This window comes from Podarcis raffonei, chromosome 4 (genome assembly GCF_027172205.1).
Source record: "Podarcis raffonei isolate rPodRaf1 chromosome 4, rPodRaf1.pri, whole genome shotgun sequence".
Classification (NCBI taxonomy): Eukaryota; Metazoa; Chordata; class Lepidosauria; order Squamata; family Lacertidae; genus Podarcis; species Podarcis raffonei.
In genome coordinates, this window is record NC_070605.1 from 1,606,076 (window position 1) to 1,629,844 (window position 23,769).

General features: G+C 47.9%; 2 protein-coding genes across 14 annotated transcripts in view; one reads left to right on the forward strand and one right to left on the reverse strand.

Annotated features, from left to right (window-relative positions):
* The window catches only part of LOC128412017 (zinc finger protein 420-like), a 983,187-nt gene that overhangs the window by 610,768 nt on the left and 348,650 nt on the right, over positions 1–23,769 (forward strand). The gene's annotated exons all lie outside the window — the stretch shown is intronic.
* CDCA8 (cell division cycle associated 8) lies at positions 635–22,727 on the reverse strand. Its single transcript, XM_053384994.1, has 11 exons — positions 22,625–22,727; positions 19,712–19,821; positions 17,708–17,836; positions 15,984–16,024; positions 15,313–15,388; positions 15,036–15,184; positions 11,831–11,892; positions 10,472–10,558; positions 9,120–9,246; positions 8,401–8,487; positions 635–1,468 (listed from the first exon to the last, which is right to left on the reverse strand). Exons 2-11 carry the CDS (start codon positions 19,803–19,805, stop codon positions 1,427–1,429), a joined length of 894 nt encoding a protein of 297 aa, XP_053240969.1. The 5' UTR covers positions 19,806–19,821; positions 22,625–22,727; the 3' UTR covers positions 635–1,426.

Sequence of the window (23,769 nt, forward strand, 5' to 3'; positions counted from 1 at the left end):
GCGCGCGTGCCCAGCCTCCCACTTTCCTTCTGACTGTTACACTGCTGTCACTGCTCCCTCCTTCGGGGATGCTAGCTGGAACTGACCTCCCCTCTGTTTCCCCACTTTCCGATGGGGGCGTGGTCAGCCCTGACTCATCTTCTCTCCCCGCTGGAGGAGAGGCTGGTCCTGACACATGTGACTCTTCCCCCCCACTGCGCTCTGGTGGGGGAGCTGGTCCTGATCCTCCCCTGCTCCCTTGGGAGTCCCCGCTGGCCCCTTGCTTCTGGTGCGTCCCCCCTGGGACCCCCCTTGCCCTCACCATCGGCGCCCCCTTCTGGGAATCTTCTGATTCGCTGGAGAAGCTCATGGAATCTCTTGGGTCACTGTCATACTCCCCTACGCTCCCCTCGGATTCCTCTCCTTCGCTCTCCATTTCCTCTCTCCCCTGTGCTTCTGCTCCTGAGCCCCTGACAATTATTATTTATTATTATTATTATTTTCCAAAGCCTGGTCACCACTGCTGCCTCCAGAGCCCCCTATATGATCCTCCTGCCCTCCCAGGGGGGGAGGTGGTTCCCATCCCAGGCCTGGAGGGTTGGGGCTCGCGCAATAAAAACAATATGAACAAATATGACAATATGAACAAAAACAATAAGAACAAAAACAGGACAACTTTATTCAGCCAATAAACACCAGACACGGTATTTAAATTAACATAGTAGCTAAGACCTGGTGGAAAAAACCCCATACAAATCAAATATTTCTATACACCAAAACAGAAAAGCAAAAAGGGGAGGGGGCAGAGTTCAGAGGGATTCAGCAGGAGCCTGCAAAAGGACAGAAACGTTCCAAAACGTGCTTTCCCTTGAGCTGCGAACAATATAACCGTGTAGAAAGACAGAATGAGAATCCTGTTCTTTATCCTGGGAGGCTCCTGTCCAGCCCCTCCCCCCAGGGAAATGAGGACGGCCTCTGCCTGGGGACCCCCTGGCCCCAAATAGGAAAACGAAGGACCGGCAGCGGCAGAAGATTAAGGACTCTGGCCAGGCTGCCTTTGGAAGAGGCACCAGAAACCGGAGACTGAGAGGAGCCTTGGCGGGGGTGGCAAGAGGGACTTTGATCCCCCATCCGTAGGGGAGAGAGGCCCCAGAGAGGCGCACCCCCCATGGAAGCAGCCAGTAGCTGGAGGAGGAAGCAGCCCTGCACCTCCTCTGCCCATCCAGTCAAAAGACCTGCGTCTTGCAAGAGCAGAAAGAGAGACGAGGGGGCTTCACTTGGGGGGGAAGACTTCAAATGCTGATAAAACTTTGGCTGAGATGGGGACTATGGGCTGGATTTGAAACCCCCCCCCCTTTTTAAATAGGAAGCGGCAGAAGACTCAAATTCTCGGTGTCTTTTAGAGCGGCGTCGCCAGCAAGCCCAGAGCTCCAGCTTCCCAGTCACGCTACTTCTTCTGCACGCTGCTGCAGAGCTGCGCAAGGTGAGTCTGGAAGGAGGAAGAAGCAGAGGGAAGTTAAACGGCTGAACGTCCCTCTCCGCCCCCCCCAGGCAGGAACCATGGAGTCGTTGGAAGGGACCCCAGGGGTCATCTAGCCCAGCCCCCTCCCGCAAAAGGGGACAGCTGCATGCCCACTGGGAGGCTGATGGCCCATCGAGTCCAGCATCCTGTCCCCACAGTGGCCAAACGTCCTTGTCAACCTAGGGACCCAGATAGACTGCCCCTGGACCTGTGTAGTGGTCAGGTGGGATTACTATGAGGAATTATGAAATATGCATCAAGCCGTTGTGTCCGCAATGAAAGCACTGCGTTGACTAGGTTTGATTCATTGACAATACCGTATTTTTCGCCTCATAGGGCGCACCGGCCCATAGGACACACCTAGGTTTTTTGGGGGGAAATAAAGAAATTATTTTTATTCCCCCCCAGGTGCGGGGCTGGGGAAGCCCGAGTTCCCCCCGACCCCAGAACAGGCTGCTATCCACTAGCCCTGGGAGAGCCGCGCAACTTCGCGTAGCCCTCCCACGGCTTGCAGAGAGCTGCGCTAAGCCCGAAGCCTGGGGGGGCGCTGAGCTCAGCGCCCCCAGGCTTCGGGTGCAGGCACCTTTCCCCAAGCCGTGGGAGAGCTGCGTGAAGTCGCGCAGCTCTCCCACGGCTTGCGGATAGCTTCCTGAAGCCTGGAGAGCGAGAGGGGTCGGTGCGCACCGATCCCCTCGCTCTACAGGCTTCAGCGAAAGCCTGCATTCGCCCCATAGGACGCACACACATTTCCCCTTCATTTCTGGAGGGGGAAAAGTGCGTCCTATAGGGCGAAAAATACGGTAATTTCTGATCAAATCCCACAAGCCTCTCCACCTCTGCCATTTGCTTTCTCTACACCTGACAGGCATGTATAAGCATTCTGAAAAACAGACCAGGCATCCTAGGCCATAAAGTTAATAGGTAGCTTTGATGTACCCTTCCTTGGTTTTGTTAATCTTAGGGCCAGGAAACAGTTTCACATGAAGGTGATAAAGATACCTATCTTCCTTGCCATCGTTCCTCTTGTTTTACTGCTTGTTTATGACCTCTGGGATTTTGCTGAATGCATTCCTCTAGTCCTGTTTTATTTACTCTCAGATATGTATGCATGTTCAAAGTAGTCCTTGTAGTTAAAAGAATTTCTTCTGATCTGACTTTGTCCCACATGTTTGTTTGTTTTTAATGCTCAGAGGAAATCTGATTGGTTCTTACAAACGCTGTGTAAAAAGTTCTTTTGTGAATAAAACGACCTGGGCCAAGGGCTGGAGAGGATTATTATTATTATTGGCACTCCTCCCAGAGTCTTGCTGGTCAAGCCTCGTGTGTATTCAGAGTCCAATCCTTCCTTGTTTTGGGAACCCTACACACCTGGAGGCTCCATAAGGGCACCAGAAGAAGAGCTTGGTGGATCAGGCCCGTGGCCCATGCAGCCCAAAATGCTGTCCTCACAAGTGGCCAGCCAGATGCCCATCATGGGAAAGCTGCAAGCTGGAGCTAAGCTCATGTTCCCATGTGGTGGGGGTGTAAACATGTACAGGTTTTTTGGGCAAAGGGTCCAGAGGTAGCATTATTATCCATTTACGACAGGGTGGAAGGTTCGCAGGCTATGAAGAACTTGCTCACAAATTCATGGACAGCTGCCCGAATTATTATAGCTAGAAAGCGGAAGGGGCAAGGTGAATATAAAATGGAAGAATGGTACAAAGAGGTGGGGGGGTGCAGCTATTCATGAGAAATTAACATGTGCTATTAAGGTAAGATGGGGAACATGCAGGAGAAATGATTTTGAGGAGATATGGAAGGTGTTTGCAGAATTTGTGCTGCTAAAACAGAAAAGAGTCAAACCATCGCAAGAGGTGTTGAAATTTTGGGAGGTTGGATAGTTACAATGGAATGGTCTCGGGGGTGGGGTGCACATTTTTATTCTTATTTGTTTATTATTATTACTTTGTCAAAATAAAAAATAAAATTATATAAAAAACCTAAAAAAGAGAGCAACTCTCTGTTCCTGTGGCTTCCAGCAAGTGGCATTCGGAAGCATTTACTGCCTCTGACTTACAGTCCGAGCAGAGCCACTGTGGCCAGTAGCCCCAACTGCCCTCCCCTCCTTCGCGAATCTGCCTTATCCTCTTTTAAAGCCATTCAGCTTGGCAGCCGCAACTGCCTCCTGCAGAAGGGAGCTCCACAGTTAATAATAACAATAATAAATTTTATTTCTACCCTGCCCTCCCCGGCCAGAGCCGGGCTCAGGGCGGCCAACACCAATAAAATTTCAGCAAAAACATAATAAGAAAAAAAAAAAACAATTTAAAATACAGGTTAAAATGCAATTTAAAATGCAGCCTCATTTTATGAGAAAAAAGAAAAAATCTTGGAAAAAATAAAAGAGGGCGAGAAGAAATTGAGAGTGAAACCTAACTCACAAGAGATTCTGAGAGACATAAAGTTATATCAGGTGCAATATATGAAGATGACGAGTCAGGAAATTGAATGGAAAATTAAACAAATGAGACAAAGAACTTTTCAATCGGCAAATAAATGTGGGAAATTGTTAGCTTGGCAGATGAAAAAAAGACAAAAGCTTAACACTATTACTAATCTGGAAGTCGAAGGAAAGAACATTCAGAATCCAATAGAAATTAGGAAATGTTTCCAGAGGTACTTTAAACAGCTATATACACAAGGGCCTCAGAAGGAGTTTGATATAGATCAATTCTTAAAAACAAATGGATTACAAAAAATCTCTCAAGAAAATAAGACAATGCTGAACTATAAAATTACAGAACAGGAGGTAGAAGGTGCCATTCAGAATATGCAGTTGGGCAAATCTCCAGGGCCGGATGGCTTAACCTCAAAATACTACAGAATTTTGAAGGATTGGATAATTAAACCACAAAAGGAGGTTTGTAACGAAATTTTGGAGGGGAAAAAAGCGCCAGAGTCATGGAAAGAAGCATATATTACACTCATACCAAAAACTGAGTCTGAAAAGACACAACTTAAGAACTACCGCCCCATATCCCTACTTAATGTGGATTACAAAATTTTTGCTGATATTTTGGCCAAAAGACTAAAAAAAGTATTAGTGGAAGAGATCCATAAGGACCAAGCTGGCTTTCTCCCAGGTAGACATTTGTCTGATAATACGAGGAATATAATTAATATTTTGGAGAAGTTGCAAGTGGATATCAACACTAAAGCAGTTTTAATTTTTGTGGATGCGGAGAAAGCCTTTGACAATATTTCTTGGAGTTTCATGAAGAAAAATCTTCAGGGGATGGGGGTTGGTCAAGGGTTTGAAAATGGTATAAGTGCAATCTATTCGGAACAAAAGGCCAAACTAATAGTTAACAACGTGGTGACAGAGGAATTTAAGATAGAGAAAGGGACACGACAAGGCTGCCCAATTTCCCCATTACTTTTTATTTCGGTCCTGGAGGTTCTGCTAAATATGATTAGAAGGGACCGTATGATTCAAGGTATAAAGGTCGGAGCTAAACAATATAAATTGAAAGCTTTTGCAGATGACTTAGTACTGACATTACAGGAGCCAGAATCTAGTACAGTGGTGCCTCGCAAGACGAAATTAATTCGTTCCGCAAGTTTTTTCTTCTTGCGAGTTTTTCGTCTTGCGAAGCACGGTTTCCCATAGGAATGCATTGAAAATCAATCAATGCGTTCCTATGGAGACCGTCCGGGGACAGAGGGGAAGCGCCGCGCACCTTCCCCTCTGTCCCCGGACCTGTTTTAAAGCAAGGGAAGGGGCAGCGGGGAGAATCGCTTCTCCCCGTTGCCACCCCTTGGTTCAAAAGGGGTCCGGGGAGAGAGGGGAAGATGCGCTGTGCTTCCCCGCTATCCCCGGAGCTCGCGGGGCAAGCTTCGTTTTGCGAAGCAAGCCCATAGGGAAATGCGTCTTGCGAAGCGGCTAAGAAAACGAAAAACTCCTTTGTCTAGCGAGTTTTTCGTCTTCCGAGGCGTTCGTCTTGCGGGGTACCACTGTACCAAAAGAGTATTAGAAATGATTGGAGAATTTGGTCATGTGGCAGGGTTTAAGCTGAACAAATCAAAAACTAAAGTTTTTGAGAAACATTTAACACCAATTGAGAAGGAGAGGTTTCAGAATGAGACAGGTTTAACATTGGTTAAGAAAGTGAAATATCTGGGGATTAATATGACAGCTAAAAATGGGAATTTATTTAAGGATAACTATGAAAAATGCTGGTCAGAAGTGAAAAAGGACCTAGAAATATGGTCAAATTTGAAGCTTTCCTTGTTGGGTCAAATTGGACAAAATGGACTGTTTCAAGAAGTGGCAGAGAGACATTTCTAGATTTGTCTGGCAGGGCAAGAAGCCCAGAATAAAATTTAAAATATTAACTGATGCAAAGGAAAGAGGTGGATTTGCCCTGCCAGACCTTAAACTTTATTATGAATCAGCAGCATTTTGCTGGTTGAAGGAGTGGCTGCTTCTGGAGAACACAGACATTTTGGATTTAGAAGGTTTTAATAATGTGTTTGGGTGGCATGCATATTTGTGGTACGACAAGGTTAAAGCACATAAGGCATTTAAAAACCATATTGTCAGGAAAGCATTGTTTAATGTCTGGATAAGATACAAAGACTTACTTGAAAATAAAACCCCAAGGTGGTTGTCACCAATGGAGGCTAAGGCTCAGAAAAAACTCAATATGGAGGCCAAATGGCCGAAATATTGGGAAATTTTGGAGCAATAAGGAGACAAATTGAAATTGCAGAGTTTTGAGAAATTGAAAGATAAAGTGCGAGACTGGCTTCATTATTATCAAATAAGAGAGGTATATAATTTGGATAAAAAAATCGGCTTCCAGGTGGAAAAATCAAGGTTGGAAACAGAACTGTTAGAACCCAAAGCTAAGATACTTTCAAGAATGTATAACTTGCTGTTGAAATGGAACACTCAGGATGAAACGGTTAAATCTTCTATGATTAAATGGGCATAGGACTTTGGACATAACATTATGTTTGCTGACTGGGAACAGTTGTGGACCACAGGTATGAAATTTACGGCATGCAATGCCTTAAGAGAGAATATTATGAAAATGATATACAGGTGGTACATGACACCAGTCAAGCTTGCAAAAATCTACCATTTGCCCGATAATAAATGTTGGAAATGTAAAGAAACTGAGGGTACATTCTTTCACCTTTGGTGGACGTGCCCAAAGATTAAGGCTTTCTGGGAGATGATCTATAATGAAATGAAAAAGGTATTTAAATATACCTTCCTGAAGAAACAAGAGGCCTTTCTCTTGGGCATAGTCAGCCAATTGGTGCCAAAGAAGGATAGAACTTTCTTTATGTATGCCACGACAGCAGCAAGAATACTGATTGCAAAGTATTGGAAGACACAAGATTTACCCACACTGGAAGAGTGGCAGACGAAGGTGATCGAGTATATGCAATTGGCAGAAATGACTGGCAGAATCCGAGACCAGGGAGAAGAGTTGGTGGAAGAAGATTGGAAGAAATTTAAAGACTATTTGCAGAAATACTGTAAAATTAATGAATGTTAAAATGATGTTGGATTGAAAATATGTGGTATTGGTATTAAGATTAACAAGAATATGCAAATATGGATTGATAATGAATGAAAATATATAGTTATAATAGGTTAAGATATAGAGTAAAGATGGTTGAAAGAGGGTAAGGATTTGCTGAAATGTCTTTGTGAATGGGAATACAAAAAGGGCAGGTGAGAGGAGGTCAAGGAAACAAGTAAATGAGTCCAAAGATATTGAAAAATGGATATTTTTTCTTTTTAAATTTCTTTTTCAATTGCCTGTTTTTCTTTTTGTATTTTGTATTCTTTTTATTCTCTTTTCTATGTGTGTTTTTTCTTAGTTCGTTAACTGTTGTTATAATTTTAGTTTGTTAATTGTTGTTATAATTTTTTCTAGTTTGTAAACCTACGTTCTTTATTTTGTAAAATTTGAATAAATATCTTTTAAAAAAATAAAAAATAAAATGCAGCCTCATTTTAAAAGTCAAAACTATAAGGGGAGGGAAACATAAGGGTCAGACCGAGTCCAAACCAAAGGCCTGGCGGAACAGCTGTCTTGCAGGCCCTGCGGAAAGATGTCAAGTCCCGCAGGGCTCTGGTTGCTTGTGACAGAGCGTTCCGCCAAGTTGGGGCCAGTACTGAAAAGGCCCTGGCCCTAGTTGAGACCGATCTAACCTCCTTCAGGCTCAGGTTCTGCAAAGTGTTGTTATTTGTGGACCGTAAGGTCCTCCGTGGGAAATACCAGGAGAGGCGGTCCCATAGGTACGTGGGTCCTAGGCTGCATAGGGCTTGAAAGATCCAAACCAGCACCTTCAAGCTGACCCTGTACTCCACTGGGAGCCAGTGCAGCTGGTTAAGCACTGGATGAATGTGATCCCATGGCAAGGACCCCGTAAGGAGCCTCACTGTGGCATTCTGCACCCGCTGGAGTTTCTGGGTCAGCTTCAAGGGCAGCCCCACATAGAGCGAGTTACAATGATCAAGCCTGGAGGTGACCGTCGCATGGATCACTGTGGCCAGGTCGGGGCGGGAAAGGTAAGGGACCAATTGCTTCACAGTTAAACTCTGTGCTGCATGAATAAGTTCTTCCTCTCGCCCGTCCTAAATCCCACCCTCCCTTTGGGAAGGAAGGCAACGCTTCCAGGGCGGAATCTGCAAACTGCTCCCCCCGATCAGCAATGGGTTTTGGGAGGAAGCCGAGGGCAGGATCCCACCCCCTTCCGCCAACCCTTGCGCTCTTCCAGCTCACTGTTCCCACTCCAGAGAAGACAGCAGGAAGGATCCTGGGAAAGGGGGTGGGGGGCTTCCAGGCAGGAGCAGCGAGGCGGCCCACCCGCCACCGATGCCGGCAGAGACTTACCGATAATTTCTTCACCCTCCCCAGCACCTCCGAGTCCAAGCGCCGCAGGTCCGTGGTGGAGAGTTCGCTGGCTCGGATGCAGACGCTCTGGGCAGGGCGAGAGGAGAAGGGAGTTACTCCATGTGGCTGCTTGGGATTCGAGGGGAAAGGCTTTAGAAGGAAGTCTGGCAGGTGAGAAATGAACGGCTCCAAGCGGGCGGGAAGCGTAGGCCTCCTGCCTCTTCCGCCGATCCGAAAGAACGAGGTGGGCACGTGCCAAAGCGCATGAACCTAAGAAGAGCCTCCTGGCTGCTGGATCAGGCCCATCGCGCCCAGTGTCCCTGGTCCCGCAGCGGCCAAGTCCCCCTAGGAAGCCAGGTAGACTGCCTCTGGCGCTGGAGGATCCAGGATGTCAGAAGATGACCCTTCTGGGGGCTAATCCAGCCCAGAACCCTCTTCCCACAGAGGCCAGTCAGATACCCCTTACGGGATCTGAGCACAAGAGCAACTCTCCTGCAGTTTCCCAGGAACTGGGTTTCAGAAGCATTTACGGCCTGCGACCGCAGTGTTAGAGTCAGAGACCCTCTGGCCATCGACGGGCCTTTGCCAGCCAAAGCAGCTGTCGCCGCCCACTAGGGACCACGACGAGCGCCTGGCACCTGTGCCCGCCCCCCTCCCGGCACTCCCGTCTCCCCTGGTCCTGGACTTCCTCGGCCGCGGGGCGCGGATCCGGGCCTTACCTCCCCTCGGCCAGAGGGAAGCGTGATGATGACATCGCTGCTGTCGGCAAGGGGGCTCCCGTTGGCGGACACGCTGAAGACGCGCTCGTGCGCTGCCGGGGTCCGCAGGCCGGGCGTCTTGAAGATGCTACAGAGGATATATGGAAGGCTGCGTGAGAAGCTCCCCTGGCGCGCCCATTGCCATGGCAGGCACAACAAAGGCAGCCTCTCTCGCCTCCGATTGGTGGGGTTGCGAGGAATGCATAAAGAAAAGGAATCCTGCATTTGCCTCTCCCACACTGCCTGCAAGAAATCTGGGGTAAGTAACATCCGATTGGTTGAAATATTTTTTTGGAGGTGGGGGGGGGGACTTTTTATTCTCAGAGCTCCTTGCGCCCCAAGGGCTTCCGTTACAGGTTTACGCTCCTCTTTCTCCCTCACTTCTTGCAAGGCCTTGGCAGCAGACGACACCTGGGCTCAGAGATCGCCACCATTTCTTTTTTTTAATGTTCTATTTCCAGTTCTAAAAATAATATTCTTATACATTCAGATCATTTTCAATTTCTACACTTCTGGGATTACTTAAATCCCTCAGACGACCCCCCCCCCCGGTTTCCAATTTCCCCCTATTTTTATTGCATCTGATTACGTTTTTCCAATCCATTTTATCATATTTTTCACCTTAAATCATATTACGTTATAAGCCATATAACAATCCTGCTAACATTTTTAAGTATCTGCAGCAGTCCTTAAGATATTCTATAATTTCCCCCCACTCTTGACTAAATTTCTTAGCATCTTAGTGTCTGATCTTCACGGTCATCTTTGCCATTTTGGCGTAGTCCATCACCTTGGTCATCTACTCTTCTTCGGCTGGGACTGAGATCGGCACCAATTTGCGACTGGGCCAAGTTCAAGGCCTTTCCATTAGCATAGAAAACCCTTAACTGCTTGGGATCAGTTTACCCGCGAGATCCCCTTACCCCACAGGCGCCCACACGACCCCTTCCGTCAGTGGAGTGGGCCCATAATACCTGCTCTGAATTTGCAAGAACTCAATCATTTAGTATGGCAGCACGGAGCCTTTGGAACTCCCTGCCTCTTGAGATCAAGCAGGCGCCTCCCCACTAGGTCTTCTGGCACCCGCTAAAAACATCCCTGTAAATTTCATGGAATAAATGTTAAACAAGCCAAGAAGGCCCAACCCAGAGCAATCACCCTGGAAGAGGAGTTTTGCCCACAAATGCCAGGCAGCCAAGAAGGGGCAGCAAGGGGTATGTGTGTGTGCCCCCCACCTGGAGCCTCGACCGCAGCAGCTCTCGGAGCCTGGCCCCTCCCAATGCACACTCAGTTCTCAGGTGGGCAGGGCTCACCTGGGGTCAAACTTGGGAGTGGGTGCCACAGTCAGGCCCTGTTGGATTGTCTGTCCAGCCGGGGTGGTAAACTTCACTTTGCTTCCCCTGTTAAAAAAAAGAAGAGCGCCATGGGGATGCAAAATTGCAAGAGGAGCCCAACTGCTGCATCGGGGCAAGGGCACACTGCCCAACTTTTTCAGACCCTAAACCAGGACATGCGTCTTCTGGGGGCTGTGTGAGATCATCGCCCTGAAAAAGCGCTTTTTTGCTGGGGAGAGCGCAGCATACAAACTGGCCGCCGTGATCTCGCGCAAAGAAACGGAACGTCCCCTTTTCCTGACAAGACAGGACTGTTTGGGGGGACAGGAGGTGGGCAGGTGTGGAAGACTCCCTGTCCTGAATGGGGTGACTGTGCCCCTGAAGGACCAGGTGCGCAGCCTGGGAGTCATTTTGGACTCACAGCTGTCCATGGAGGAGCAGGTCAATTCTGTGTCCAAGGCAGCTGTTTACCAGCTCCATCTGGTACGCAGGTTGAGACCCTATCTGCCCGCAGACTGTCTTGCCAGAGTGGTGCATGCTCTAGTTATCTCCCACTTGGACTACTGCAATGTGCTCCATATGGGGCTACCTTTGAAGGTGACCTGGAAAGTACAACTAATCCAGAATGCGGCAGCTAGACTGGGGACTGGGAGCGGCCGCCGTGACCACATAACACCGGTCTTGAAAGACCTACATTGACTCCCAGTACATTTCCGAGCACAATTTAAGGTGTTGATGCTGACCTTGAAAGCCCTAAATGGACTCTGCCCAGTATACCTGAAGGAGCGTCTCCACCTCCATCGTTCTGCCTGGACACTGAGGTCCTGCTCCGAGGGCCTTCTGGGAGTTCCCTCACTGTGATAAGCCAAATTACAGGGAACCAGGCAGAGGGCCTTCTTGGTGGTGGCACCCGCCCTGTGGAAAGCCCTCCCATCAGATGTCAAAGAGAACAACAACGACCAGACTTTTAGAAGACATCTGAAGGCAGCCCTGTTTAGGGAAGCTTTTAATGTTTAACAGACCACTGTATTTTAACGCTTTGTTGGAAGCCGCCCAGAGTGGCTGTGGAGAAACCCAGCCAGATGGGCGGGGTATAAATAATAAATTATTATTATTATTCCTGGGGCGCTTGGAAGGTACGCAAGAGAAACACTCTCTGCTCCCGCGATTCCGAGACACTGGCACCCGGAAGAATCGCTGCCTCCAGCCAGGGAGCCACCGTGGCTGGTGGCCTTCAAGGTTCCTCTCCAGACGCATCGAGGCTGGCGGTCCTGAAAGCGACCCCACGGCCAGGACAGGGAGGGTCTCTTGGGAGGGAAGCACCTGCCCAGCCCTTACCTTCTGCTGAAGCGAGTAGACCTGGCCGACGGAGGCCTGGGCTTCCGGGCCGACGCCTTTGCCTGAAATGCAGAAGCCGCAAATTGAGAATTATATGAAAATGATGTGCAGGTGGTACCTAACCCCGGTTAAACTAGCAAAAATGAGTAGAACAGGATCTAGTAAGTGTTGGAAATGCAAAGAAATATGACGGTATGTTTCAGGATGGATAAAAATCATTTTTTTTTAATTATTATTTTTTAAATAAATCAGCTTTTTATAATTTAAATTGGATTTTGAAAATAAAATGCTTTTGGAGGAAAAATCTAAAGATTTTCTATTGATGTTACATTATAGTACAAAGGCTATTCATCAGGAAATAAGGATTTGTTTTTAGTTTTTCATGCGTGCTAAAACTCAGTCTAAGGTGTGGGTTGTTTTTTTAAAAAAAACACGTTTAACCACATCAGTTAACAAACATGGATACATATGCTATAATGTCATTGTTTTAGTTAAATAAATGGTTTAAATTGTTATTATTTTTCTCTTTCCAATAAAGTACAGCAGAAAAGTTGTCCAAATATAAACAGTTAACTTATTAAACATCACAATCATTTCATAATTATCTGTCTATGTATTTCTTTTTTTGAAAGAATAATTCTTTATTTAGAATTCAACAATAACAAAGGAAAAAACCACAATAATTGTTACATCAAATCATCTGTCTATGTATTTCTAATAGTATAACCACATCAGTAATTTTTTGATATAACTGTAAAAACTACTCTGAAAATTTATTATTCCAAAAATATTAAGATTATACCAGCAAGAATGAGTCTTTCTGTAACAAAAAAAATGATTTAAATAAAGTCTTACTAACTAGTGATTTAAATCATGATTTAATTAGTGATTTAAATCAATTTGATTTAAATCAAATGCACCCTGGTACGTTTTACCATGTGTGGGGGAAATGTAAGATGGTTAAAAAATTCTGGGGAATGATTTATAATGAAATGAAAGAAATGTTTAGAGTGACCTTTGTTAAAAAACCAGAAGCCTTTTTATTAGGTACTGTAGGAGCGGATATTTCAAAAGACCAGAAAAAAATGGTTATTTATGCTACGACAGCCGCCAGGATACTGTTAGCCCAAAGATGTAAAGAGGAAGCAGTCCTGACCAGAGAAGATTGGCAAACCAAGTTAATGGGCGATGCTGCAATGGCGAAATTAACTGGAAAGCTCAGAAATGAAGATGACAAGAAACTTGGGAAAATGGGAAATGTTTACTAATGTACAGTGGTACCTCTGGTTACATACTTAATTTGTTCTGGAGGTCCATTCGTAACCTGAAACTGTTCTTAACCTGAAGCACCACTTTAGCTAATGGGGCCTCCTGCTGCCGCTGCGCGATTTCTGTTCTCATCCTGAAGCAAAGTTCTTAACCCGAGGTAATATTTCTGGGACAGCAGAGTCTGTAACCTGAAGCGTATGTAACCTGAGGTATCACTGTATATGCAAGAGTATTGTTAACAGGTTAATACATTGGCAGGATTTTAAGAACACTTGCAATTTTAGAGATAGTATAGGAAATTAGAGATAAAAAATAATTTGGAGTAGAAATGAGATGCAGTTGAAAATAAAATATTTTAGGAACCGACAAGGGGGGGGAGTCACGGGATTTGAAGAATCCCATTTTGTGGAATTTATATTGCTTTTGTGTATATATTTTTCTTTCTTTCTTTGTTGTTTTATTCATTATTGTTTGTTTTTTATTTTTTGTTGTTTTTTTAAACTTTTATTTTAATAAAAATAAAAGTAAAAATGCAGAAGCCGTGCTTTCCTCAGCCCAGGTACCTTCCCACGAATGACAGGCCACCAATGGCGAGGTCAGAGGATGCCCCCATCCCCCCCCCCGCTATTGACAGGTGCAAGGGGCCCTGGACCCCACACATGTCGCACTCTCTGCAGCCCCCCCCCCCCGAGTGCCTGGCAGAGGCGGCGAGTGGCGCATGCAAGAACCACAGGGCTGTCAGATGTCAAAGAGAACAACAACTAGCAGACTTTTAGAAGACATCTGAAGGCAGCCCTGTTTAGGGAAGCTTTTAATGTTTGATGTATTATTGTATTTTAATATTTTGTTGGAAGCCGCCCAGAGTGGCTAGGTAAGCCCAGCCAGATTGGCAGGGTATAAATAATAAATTATTATTACAACTATTATTATTATTTGAAATCCCTCAGGTGCTCCTGGCGCAGGTCCAACCGCAACTACATGGAGATTTTCAGGCTCCAGGCTGGCAGCCACAGTTGAAAAACCTTGGCCTTAAGCCCCTAGTTAACGCCGTCTCCATTTCCCTGGTTTGGGCTTCTCCTCCTTGCATGCCGGGACGAAGGAATCGCTGTGAGAGGACGTTACAGTCAAGCAATGTAGCTGAGGCCGTAATAGTGGCTTGGGAGGGGACCCCAAGGCCCATCTAGTCTGACCCCCTGGCGACTGCAACCTAGCTTTAAGGTACCATTTGGCTCCTAGCTTATATATCTCAGTTTGAAGAGAGCACAGCAGAGGTTATATTTTCTGAGAATCCTCCAGAAAAACAATCTCTCAAAGGACTTGTTGATGGCATTTGACCATTGTACTGTGGAGAGTGTATTAACTTATGGTCTGTGTGTGTGGTTTGGGAGCTGCACGGTCAGGGGAGAAACAATTCTGTCCAGGGTTGTAAAGACTGCGGAGAGAATAACTGGGTGCACTCTTCCCACCTTAGATCAAATCTACGCTTCCAGGTGCCATAAGAAAGCTGCAGAGATAGCGCAGGATAGTGCGCACCCCAGAAATGATCTCTTTCAGCTTCTGCCTTCTGGAAGAAGGTACAGGGTTATAAAGACTAGGACTAGCCGGCTGAGAAATAGTTTCTATCCAAATGCGATTTTGGTTTTAAACGCAGTGTAAGGAGTCTCTGTGGGAGTATATTGTATTTTAAAAATGGGTTATCAGAGTTTTTAGGGGGCTATCCAGGTTGGGATAGATAGGATAGTAGGATCATTGGTTTTGAATGTCTTATGTAGATTTCCCCCCCCAATTTTGTTGTTCTGTGTGGGACAATGACAATAAAGATTATCGTATCGTATTTCTGGCACTGCTCTTGGGATCCCTTCCAACCCCATAATTCTATGGAGTGGAGTTTTCAAGGAAGCAAAGTCGTCCCCCCCCCCCGTTGCTTGAGCCTCACCTTCCCTGCTTTCTGTGGAAGAGCCTCACTTCCCGGCTGGGGGGCCGCAGGATCCTCGCTTTGCTGCCTGGACCTCTTGCCCGCAGGCAGAGGAGAAGACGGCCCCGACTCCTCGCTGATGGTCTCTGCTGCCTGGCGGGCTCTCTTGGCTGGGAGACATTCAAAACACAAGAGGAACACAGAGGGTGAGGTGCCGTTCGCCAGCACCGCGGAGGACAGGGAAACTCATGAGGAGACTGCTCTGGCCCTCCAGCCCCCAAGGCGGCCCTTCACTGACCTTTCCTGGCCGTTTTGAGAGGGGTCTGAATAGCTTCAGAGGCCAGTTTGGTGATCTCCAGCATGTCCAAGTCCACCTGAGAAATTAGACAGAAGACTTGTGTAACACACAGGAAGGAAGGAAGGAAGGAAGGAAGGAAGGAAGGAAGGAAGGGAGGGAGGGAGGAGTTCAGCCTACACTCGAGTAGGACCATGGCAGAGGAACAAGCCTGACTGGCATGTTCCCTCCTTCCTGGTCGTTTGTTCGGGAGCTTCAAAAGCTTTCTTCTGCCCAAACATCACAGCGACTGACGCCAACAGACACCGGCACACTTAGGGATCCGCAGAATTTGCGCAATTTGCGTGACAGACCTCAGCAACCCAGCATTTTGGCTAATCTACTTTATTTACATATAAACACACACAGAGCACTGCAACATGGCTCCCTCTCTCTCTAGCATCAGACAGCAAAGAGAAAAAGAACAAAGTCCCACTTCACAGAACACAGTAACACAAACATCCTGTCTCCGTCACTTCCCACTCTGTGGAGTCAAAACATACACCGTCATGTGATAGGCAGCAATCCCTTGACTGCAATCAGGGAGCAGGAATTCTAACAGTTTTCTGGAGAAAGCTGTCTGGGGAAAAACACTGCAAGTTCCACCTGGAATTTGGTGATGGGGGGGCACCTACCGAGACGGCCTTCTCCAGGACTTGCTCGCATCCTCCGACACCTAGAGAGAAAGCAAGCGCCGTGATCAGAACACAACCGGCAACCAGAAAGAACAGTTGCAGCTTTGAAGGAGCTGAGCAACCAGCCAGAGAGAAGGGGGGTGGGATTTCTTAGTGCAACATGCCACGCAGGAGGGATCCGGGTAAGAGCTGCTCCTTGCCTGTGTTGCAGAGTGGCCTCTGCTAGGAGCTTCGAGGGCCTGTGCTGTCCATCACATTATAACCCGCCTTTTTATCCAAGTGGCTCCAGCGCTTGATCCTCACGACCCTGTGAGGCAGGTTCAGCTGAGCGAAAGGCCCCAGGCGGGGATTTGAACTCTGCTCTCTCCCAGGTCCTAGGCACTAACCACTATGAAACGCTGCCTCTCCCGAACAGGAACATTCTCCCAGCAGAGGTTCGGCAGAGGCCCCCTCGCTACCGGCTTCCTTTTTTGAGCCAGCAAGTCTTTGCAGCTGTTCTGTGTTTTGATCAGTCGCCTGAACGATCGTCTGCATTTATTGGCTTTATTTTAAATGATGCTTTCTAGCCCCAAAGGCCTGGATGCAGGTTGTGATGCGGCAGTACAGAAATAAAAGAAGATTCCACCTAAACATTAGGAAGAACTTCCTGACAGTAAGAGCTGTTTGACAGTGGAATTTGCTGCCAAGGAGTGTGGTGGAGTCTCCTTCTTTGGAGGTCTTTAAGCAGAGGCTTGACAACCATATGTCAGGAGTGCTCTGATGGTGTTTCCTGCTTGGCAGGGGGTTGGACTCGATGGCCCTTGTGGTCTCTTCCAACTCTATGATTCTATGATTCTAAATACTTTTCTAAATAAATCAGGGCAAGTTGCTTTTCACTGGCATCGGTCGGTCTCGGGGGGAGACAATGGAATAGTGCACCTGGGTGGGTGGGGGGAGCCAAAATGAGTGTGCCAACTTACTTTAGATTAAATAAGTTGGAGGTCTTGTTCTTGTTATTAAACATACCAAGAAAAAAGCACACCAAGAACTCAGGCCAATGTAAGTTTCAGTAGTGCGAGTGGTCCCTACTCACAAGTCAATAGTCAATAGTAACAAAAACTAATCCATTCAAAAGTATGTATTCTGACAATTAGAAGCCAGTGGTTGTTATCCCTGAGAAATGTAGAAAATAACGGGATATATTCATCCAAAAGTCATCAAACTTACACAACCCTTTAAAAATTAGCTGATGAAGGTGAATCCATCAAAACAGGGCCCTGTCCTGGCTTCTAATTCATAACAGACGTTTACTTCTGCTCTTATGATTGAAACTGAGTCTGCAAGCTGATAAATTATAAGGATCAACATTATCGTCGAATGAAAAAGAGAAAATCTTTGTAACGAATTATTGTCTTATACATATCTTTATGAGTTTGAGATCTCTGTTAGTTTGTAATCTCTACTTGAGTTTGTAATTCTTGTCAGAATACATACTTTTGAATGGATTTTTTCTTGGTAACTTTAGAGACATTCAAAGAGGGCTAGAAAGATATTTCTCCTCCGCCGCCTCCCCAAGGCCTCCTTCCCTATTCACTTTGCTCCTGCGCAGACCAGATCTTCTGCGAAAGCTTCAGGCGCTCAGGACCCCTGGAAGCAGCTGCACCCCACAAGACCCCAGAAATTCACCCCCCCCAAACCAAGCTCCGCCCCCCTTCACATGCCTAGCACATGTCAGAGCAAACTACCGTAGAAGCTGAGCCAGTTTATGTCCCTCAGGGCCATGGGATGGCGGAAGATTTCCATGTCGTACATGTTGTCGATTTCCTTCAGGAGAACCTCTTCTTCCATCCGGATGCGGTCGATGCGCAACTTGACTAGGGAGGAAGCAGAGAAGAGGCACGAGGAAGAGAGGGGCTCCGGATCCGTAAGGGGAGCCCTGCCCATCTAAGTCCAGCCTCCTCCTCTCTCGGTGGCCAGCCAGCTGCCCTTAATGGGAAACCAGCAAGCGGGGTCTGGGCACAAGAGCAGCCCTCTCCGCACACTGCCCCACAGTTTCCAGGAGCCCTCCATAGCCCTCTCCTCATCCAAGGATGTCTTTCCAAGCCATCTAAGTTGATGGCCTACTGTGGGAGGGAGTTCCACAGTCTAACTCTCTGTCCTGAATCTCCCAACATGGCAGTTCCATCGGATGCCATGCAGGATTTTTATAAACTTTAACAACAACAGCAACAAGAACAATTTATTATGCTCTGGGCGGCTCCCAACAGAATATTAATAATAATAATAAAGCAAAAAAGAAATCAAACATTAAAAGCTTCCCTAAATAGGGCTGCCTTCAGGTGTCTTCTAAACATGAGATAGTTGTTTATCTCTTTGACATCTGATGGGAGGGTGTTCCACAGGGTGGGCACCACCACCAAGAAGGCCCTCTGCCTGGTTCCCTGTAGCCTCACTTCTTGCAATGAGGGAACCGCCAGAAGGCCCTTGGCACTGGATCTCGGTGTCTGAGCAGAACAGTGGGGGTGGAGAGGCTCCTTCAAGTATACTGGACCAAGGCCGTTTAGGGCTTTAAAGGTCAGCACCAACACTTTGAATTGTGCTCGGAAACATACTGGGAGCCAATGTACCGTATTTTTCGCACCATAGGGCGCACCGGACCATAGGGCGCACCCAGTTTTTTTGGGGGGGGAAATAAAGAGGGGAAAATTATTTTTCCCCCAGGCGTGGGGCTGGGGCGGGGGAAGCTCAAGCTTCCCCCGACCCCAGCCCCCAAACAGGCAGCTCTCTGCAAGCCGTGGGAGCGCTCCCACAGCTAGCCGAGAGGTCCGCGAAGCCTGGACGCGCTGAGCTCAGCGCGCCCAGGCTTCAGCATGCAGGCAACTCTCCGCAAGCAGCGGGAGCCCAGCGCTGGGCTCCCGCTGCTTGCGCAGAGGTGTGCGAAGCCTGGAGAGCGTGAGGGGTCGGTGCGCACCGACCCCTCTCACTCTCCAGGCTTCAGCGAAAGCCTGCATTCGCACCATAGGACGCACACACATTTCCCCTTCATTTTTGGAGGGGAAAAAGTGCGTCCTATGGTGCGAAAAATACGGTAAGTCTTTCAAGACCGGTGTTATATGGTCTCAGTGGTCGCTCCCAGTCACCAGTCTAGCTGCCACATCCTGGATTAGTTTCAGTTTCCGGGTCACCTTCAAAGGTAGCCCCACGTAGAGCGCATTGCAGTAGTCCCAGCGGGAGATAACCAGAGCACGCACCACCCTGGCGAGACAGTCTGCGGGCAGGGAGGGTCTCATCCTGCGTACCAGATGGAGCTGTTAAACAGCTGCCCTGGACACAGAATTGACCTGCTCCTCCATGGACAGCTGTGAGTCCAGAATGACTCCCAGGCTGTGCATTCAGGACCAGGGAGTCCGCCCCCCACCTGCCCGCCTTCTGTCCCCCCAAAACAGTGCTTCTGTCTTGTCAGAATTCAACCTCAATCTGTTAGCCGCCATCCATCCTACCACATCACTTCTTCCTCTCAACTAAAAAGTCCCAAACTCAGGAATTTTTCTTCGTAGCCCAGGGTGTGTGTGGCTGCCTCCCCCTTCATCATTTTGGGTGCCCTTTACAATATCCCTTTTGGGGCGAGGCGACCAGAAGTGCCCCCAGTGCCCCAGAGATGCGTATAATGGCATCATGAGAGTGACAGTTTCATTTGGCATGAAGCTCAGAGCAGAAGAAGCTCTCCTGAGTCCGGCAAGTAAGCTTACCTTCCCGGTTGAAATCCTTGAGAAACGCATCCACCTTTTTGCTTCTGACCGAGTTCTTGTTGCCGGCCCTCGAGTTTTTCTTCTTCTGAGGCATGGCAAGGAGATGAGCTCTAGGGGGAAAGACCCAAACGTTGTCACAGAAGGGGCAGAGCTGGGCCCCCAGCTCAAGAGGGCACAACCACACAGGTTAATACATTGGCAGAATTTTAAGAACACTTGTAATTTTAGAAATAGTACAGGAAATTTGAGGTTAGAAAAATAATTTGGAGTAGACATGAGCTGCAGTTGAAAAGAAAATTCAAGGAACCGGGGGGGGGGGGGGGAGTCACAGGATTTGGAGAATCCCATTTTATGGATTCAATATTGTTTTTGTGTATATTTTTGTGTAAGGCTCCCTACCTTTTATCATTGGGGGCAGCAGAGAGAGGGAAACTGCTCTGTTAAGCTACATTAAAAACAACTTAGAAAGAGTAAAAATTTCGAAGTCTTAGAACAAAGAAAGGAAGTCAAGATGTGCATATGTATGTAATGATTAGATTAGAATGATGATATGGTTTTGTTTGTAGATGTGTGTTGTTCTTTTGTTCTTTTTTCTCTTGGGTGTTTTTTTCTTGTTTGTACTGTTTTGTTTTGGATTCAATGTTCGTAATTTTTGTTGTAAGTTTGCATTGAAAATAAAAAAAATATCAAAAAGAGAGAGAGGGAAGCTCCTCTGATGGCTGGGGAAGGGGCTACCCTAAAAAGTGGCAGATTCTCCTTCCTTGCAGGTTTTAAAGCAGAGGGGTGGGCAGGGCCCCTGCCAGGGATTATTTAGCTCTGCTTCCCGCATTGCAAGGGGGCTTGGACTAGATGGCCTTTGGGGGCCCCTTCAACTAAGTGATTCCGAATGCAGCCCTTTCTCTAGCAACCTGGGTGCAAAAGAAGCCTTCATCACATCCACATCCTTTCCCTTGGAAGATGAACATGCAATCAGCAGCAATGATAATCCCTGAGGGTTCAGAACGGGTCAGGGTCAAACAAGAGACGACAGCCAGGCAAATGGAAGCCGAACAGCGGCTAGGAAACCCAGATTGTTTATTGCTGTGGCAAAGGAAACCAGGAAGAGTTCTGGCCTCCTTCCACCTGCCTTCTTCCACCCTCTAGTCTCTGCTCTCAATATGTAGTGTATTACAGTGGTGCCTCGCAAGACGAAATTAATTCGTTCCGCAAGTTTTTTCTTCTTGCGAGTTTTTCGTCTTGCGAAGCACGGTTTCCCATAGGAATGCATTGAAAATCAATCAATGCGTTCCTATGGAAACCGCCTTCAGACCAGGTCCGGGGACAGTCTGTCCCCCGACCTCTTCTGAAGGCTGGGGGGGGGGACAAGGGCTTTTCTTCCCACCGCCAGCCTTCAGAAGGCTGTTCTGAAGGCTGGTGGTGGGAAGAAAAGCTCTTCTCCCCACCTCCCACCCCGCAAGCTCCGGGGACAGGAGGGCTTTCCTCCCGACTGCCAGCATTTTAAAAGCCCCCAGGACAGCGGAGACTTCTCCGCTGTCCCGGGGAGATTGATGTAGTTGCTTAAAGTTTTGTTTTATTATCACATTTTTGTATAGCATTAGATTGTTATAGGATGTACATTTTTTGTTCCTTCAGCTTGTAAACCACCTTGAGTATTGTAAGACAGAAAGACGGCATGCAAATTAAAAATGAGGAGGAGGAAGAAGCAGCAGCTCAGAACAAAGGGCACATGACCTCTTCCAACAATTTCCTATAGCACATTTCACACAGCACGATCCAATCATCACAGAAAAGGCGTGGGAGATCCAGACATGCCCCTGTCCGTCCTGCAGGCTCCCACTTCACACACGTCAATGTTTACGTATCCCTTCATTTGCTCTTCCACGGTCTCATCTAGAGATCACGCTCAGGGTGGCCAAATTCTGTGCGTCTGCCATAAAACTCAGGGAACAAGCTGTACTACCAAAATGATTAAGGTTTTAAATGACAATTTTAGGCTATATTTTAATGATCAAGATTTTAAACTGCCGCTATATCCGAATTGTCTCCGTTATACCCAGTTGCAACCCAATGTATTCCTGTTGTGTTTTATTATTTTTCTGACATTGTAAGTGAGCCAGAACTGGTCTGTGACTGTAACAATAAAATAAAATTCCCTCTGACAGCCCCTAGCCTGGTCCCTTTGTCAGAGCTGAACAGCTGGGTTTGGCAGCTGGAGTGGGGGGCCAGAGGGTGAGGATTTCAGAGTCTCTATTCCATCCGGGTCTGTATACTTAAAGCTCTGGTTTTCCCAGTAGTGATGTATGGAAGTGAGAGCTGGACCATAAAGGAGGCTGATCGCCGAAGAACTGATGCTTTTGAATTCTGGTGCTGGAGAAGACTCTTGAGAGTCCCATGGACTGCAAGAAGATCAAACCTCTCCATTCTGAAGGAAATCAACCCTGAGTGCTCACTGGAAGGACAGATCCTGAAGCTGATCTCCAATACTTTGGCCACCTCATGAGAAGAGAAGACTCCCTGGAAAAGACCCTGATGTTGGGAAAGATGGAGGGCACAAGAAGAAGGGGACGACAGAGGATGAGATGGTGGGACAGTGGTCTCGAAGCTACCAGGATGAGTTTGACCAGACTGCGGGAGGCAGTGGAAGACAGGAGTGCCTGGCGTGCTCTGGTCCAGGGGGTCACGAAGAGGCGGACACGACTGAACACCAAATTCCACCCAGGCCATGAGTCAGCCCCCCCCCTCCATCCTGCAACCACAGGATGATATTATTATTATTATTATTATTATTAGCCCCATGATGCTTTTTTAATAAACTTTTTATGAGCGGGATACTTTCTTTCTCCCCCCCCCCGCGACTTTGGGGATATATTTGGGGGCTCAGATGGGGGGCTCCCCCCTCCCCTCCCCTCCTACCTGCCTCTTTCTCCTCCGCCGGTTCCCCGCGAGCTCCGCTCCGCCGCCTCCCCGGTTCAAACTTGGGCGCCTGCGACGCCGCAGCCAATCAGCGCGCCTCGAACGCCGGCTCGGCCAATGGGGAGGCGAGGCGGAAGAGCGGCCGCGCCGACTCCGGGCAGGAGGACTACGTTTCCCGGCATGCCTAAGCGCGACAGGGGCGGCGGCGCACTTAGAGCGCCTCTGGCGGCCGGCTCGGGAGATGCTGCTGCTGCTGTTCAGCGAGGGAAGCGGGGCGGAGGCGGGCGCCTCGGGGCAGAGACCTCCGCGCGGTCGTGGCCGGCGCCTGTTGGGTTGGGGGGGGGGAGGAGGAAGAGGGGGTTATTTTCCCCCTCCCTCTCTCTCTCTCTCTCTCTCTCTCCAGGCGCCCCGAAGGGAAGCTGCGGAGGCGGAGTGACTCCGTTTACACGGGAATCCGGAGCGACTGCGCAGGGGAAGCGGGGCGGGGCGGGGTTCCCTCCCAGGGGGCGGTCGGGGGCTCAGAGGGGCACAGCCGCAGGCTGGGGGGCTGCCTTGGCTTCGATGGGTCTCTACCTGCAGGTCTAACTCAGCTGAACTCTGGAGTGTCAAGTTGGAAGAAGGCGCCTCCTGATCCTATAATTCTAGAGCAGGGAGGGCTGCTCTAAAAGGCGTTTCAAAAAAATAAAAAATTGTTTTGTTTTAAAGTCACAAAATTTTTGTTTTGTTTTAAAGATGTGTGGAGAACCCAACTGAAGAATGTAGAAATTGAAATTGAAATACTTGATTGTCACTTGTACCTCGGGTTAAGTACCTAATTCGTTCCGGAGGTCCGTACTTAACCTGAAACTGTTCTTAACCTGAAGCACCACTTTAGCTAATAGGACCTCCTGCTGCTGCCGTGGCGCTGGAGCCCAATTTCTGTTCTTATCCTGAAGCAAAGTTCTTAACCTATTTCTGGGTTAGTGGAGTGTGTAAGCTGAAGCGTATGTAACCTGAAACATATGTAACCCAAGGTACCACTGTACAGTGAGATTCCACGCGCACCCCCCACTCAGCTCTCTTAGTCTTAATTCCCCTCGTTTACTGACGCATACCCACCAAACCCGAAAGTCAGTTGCCCTGTTGTTATCTTTTCATTCAGCAGC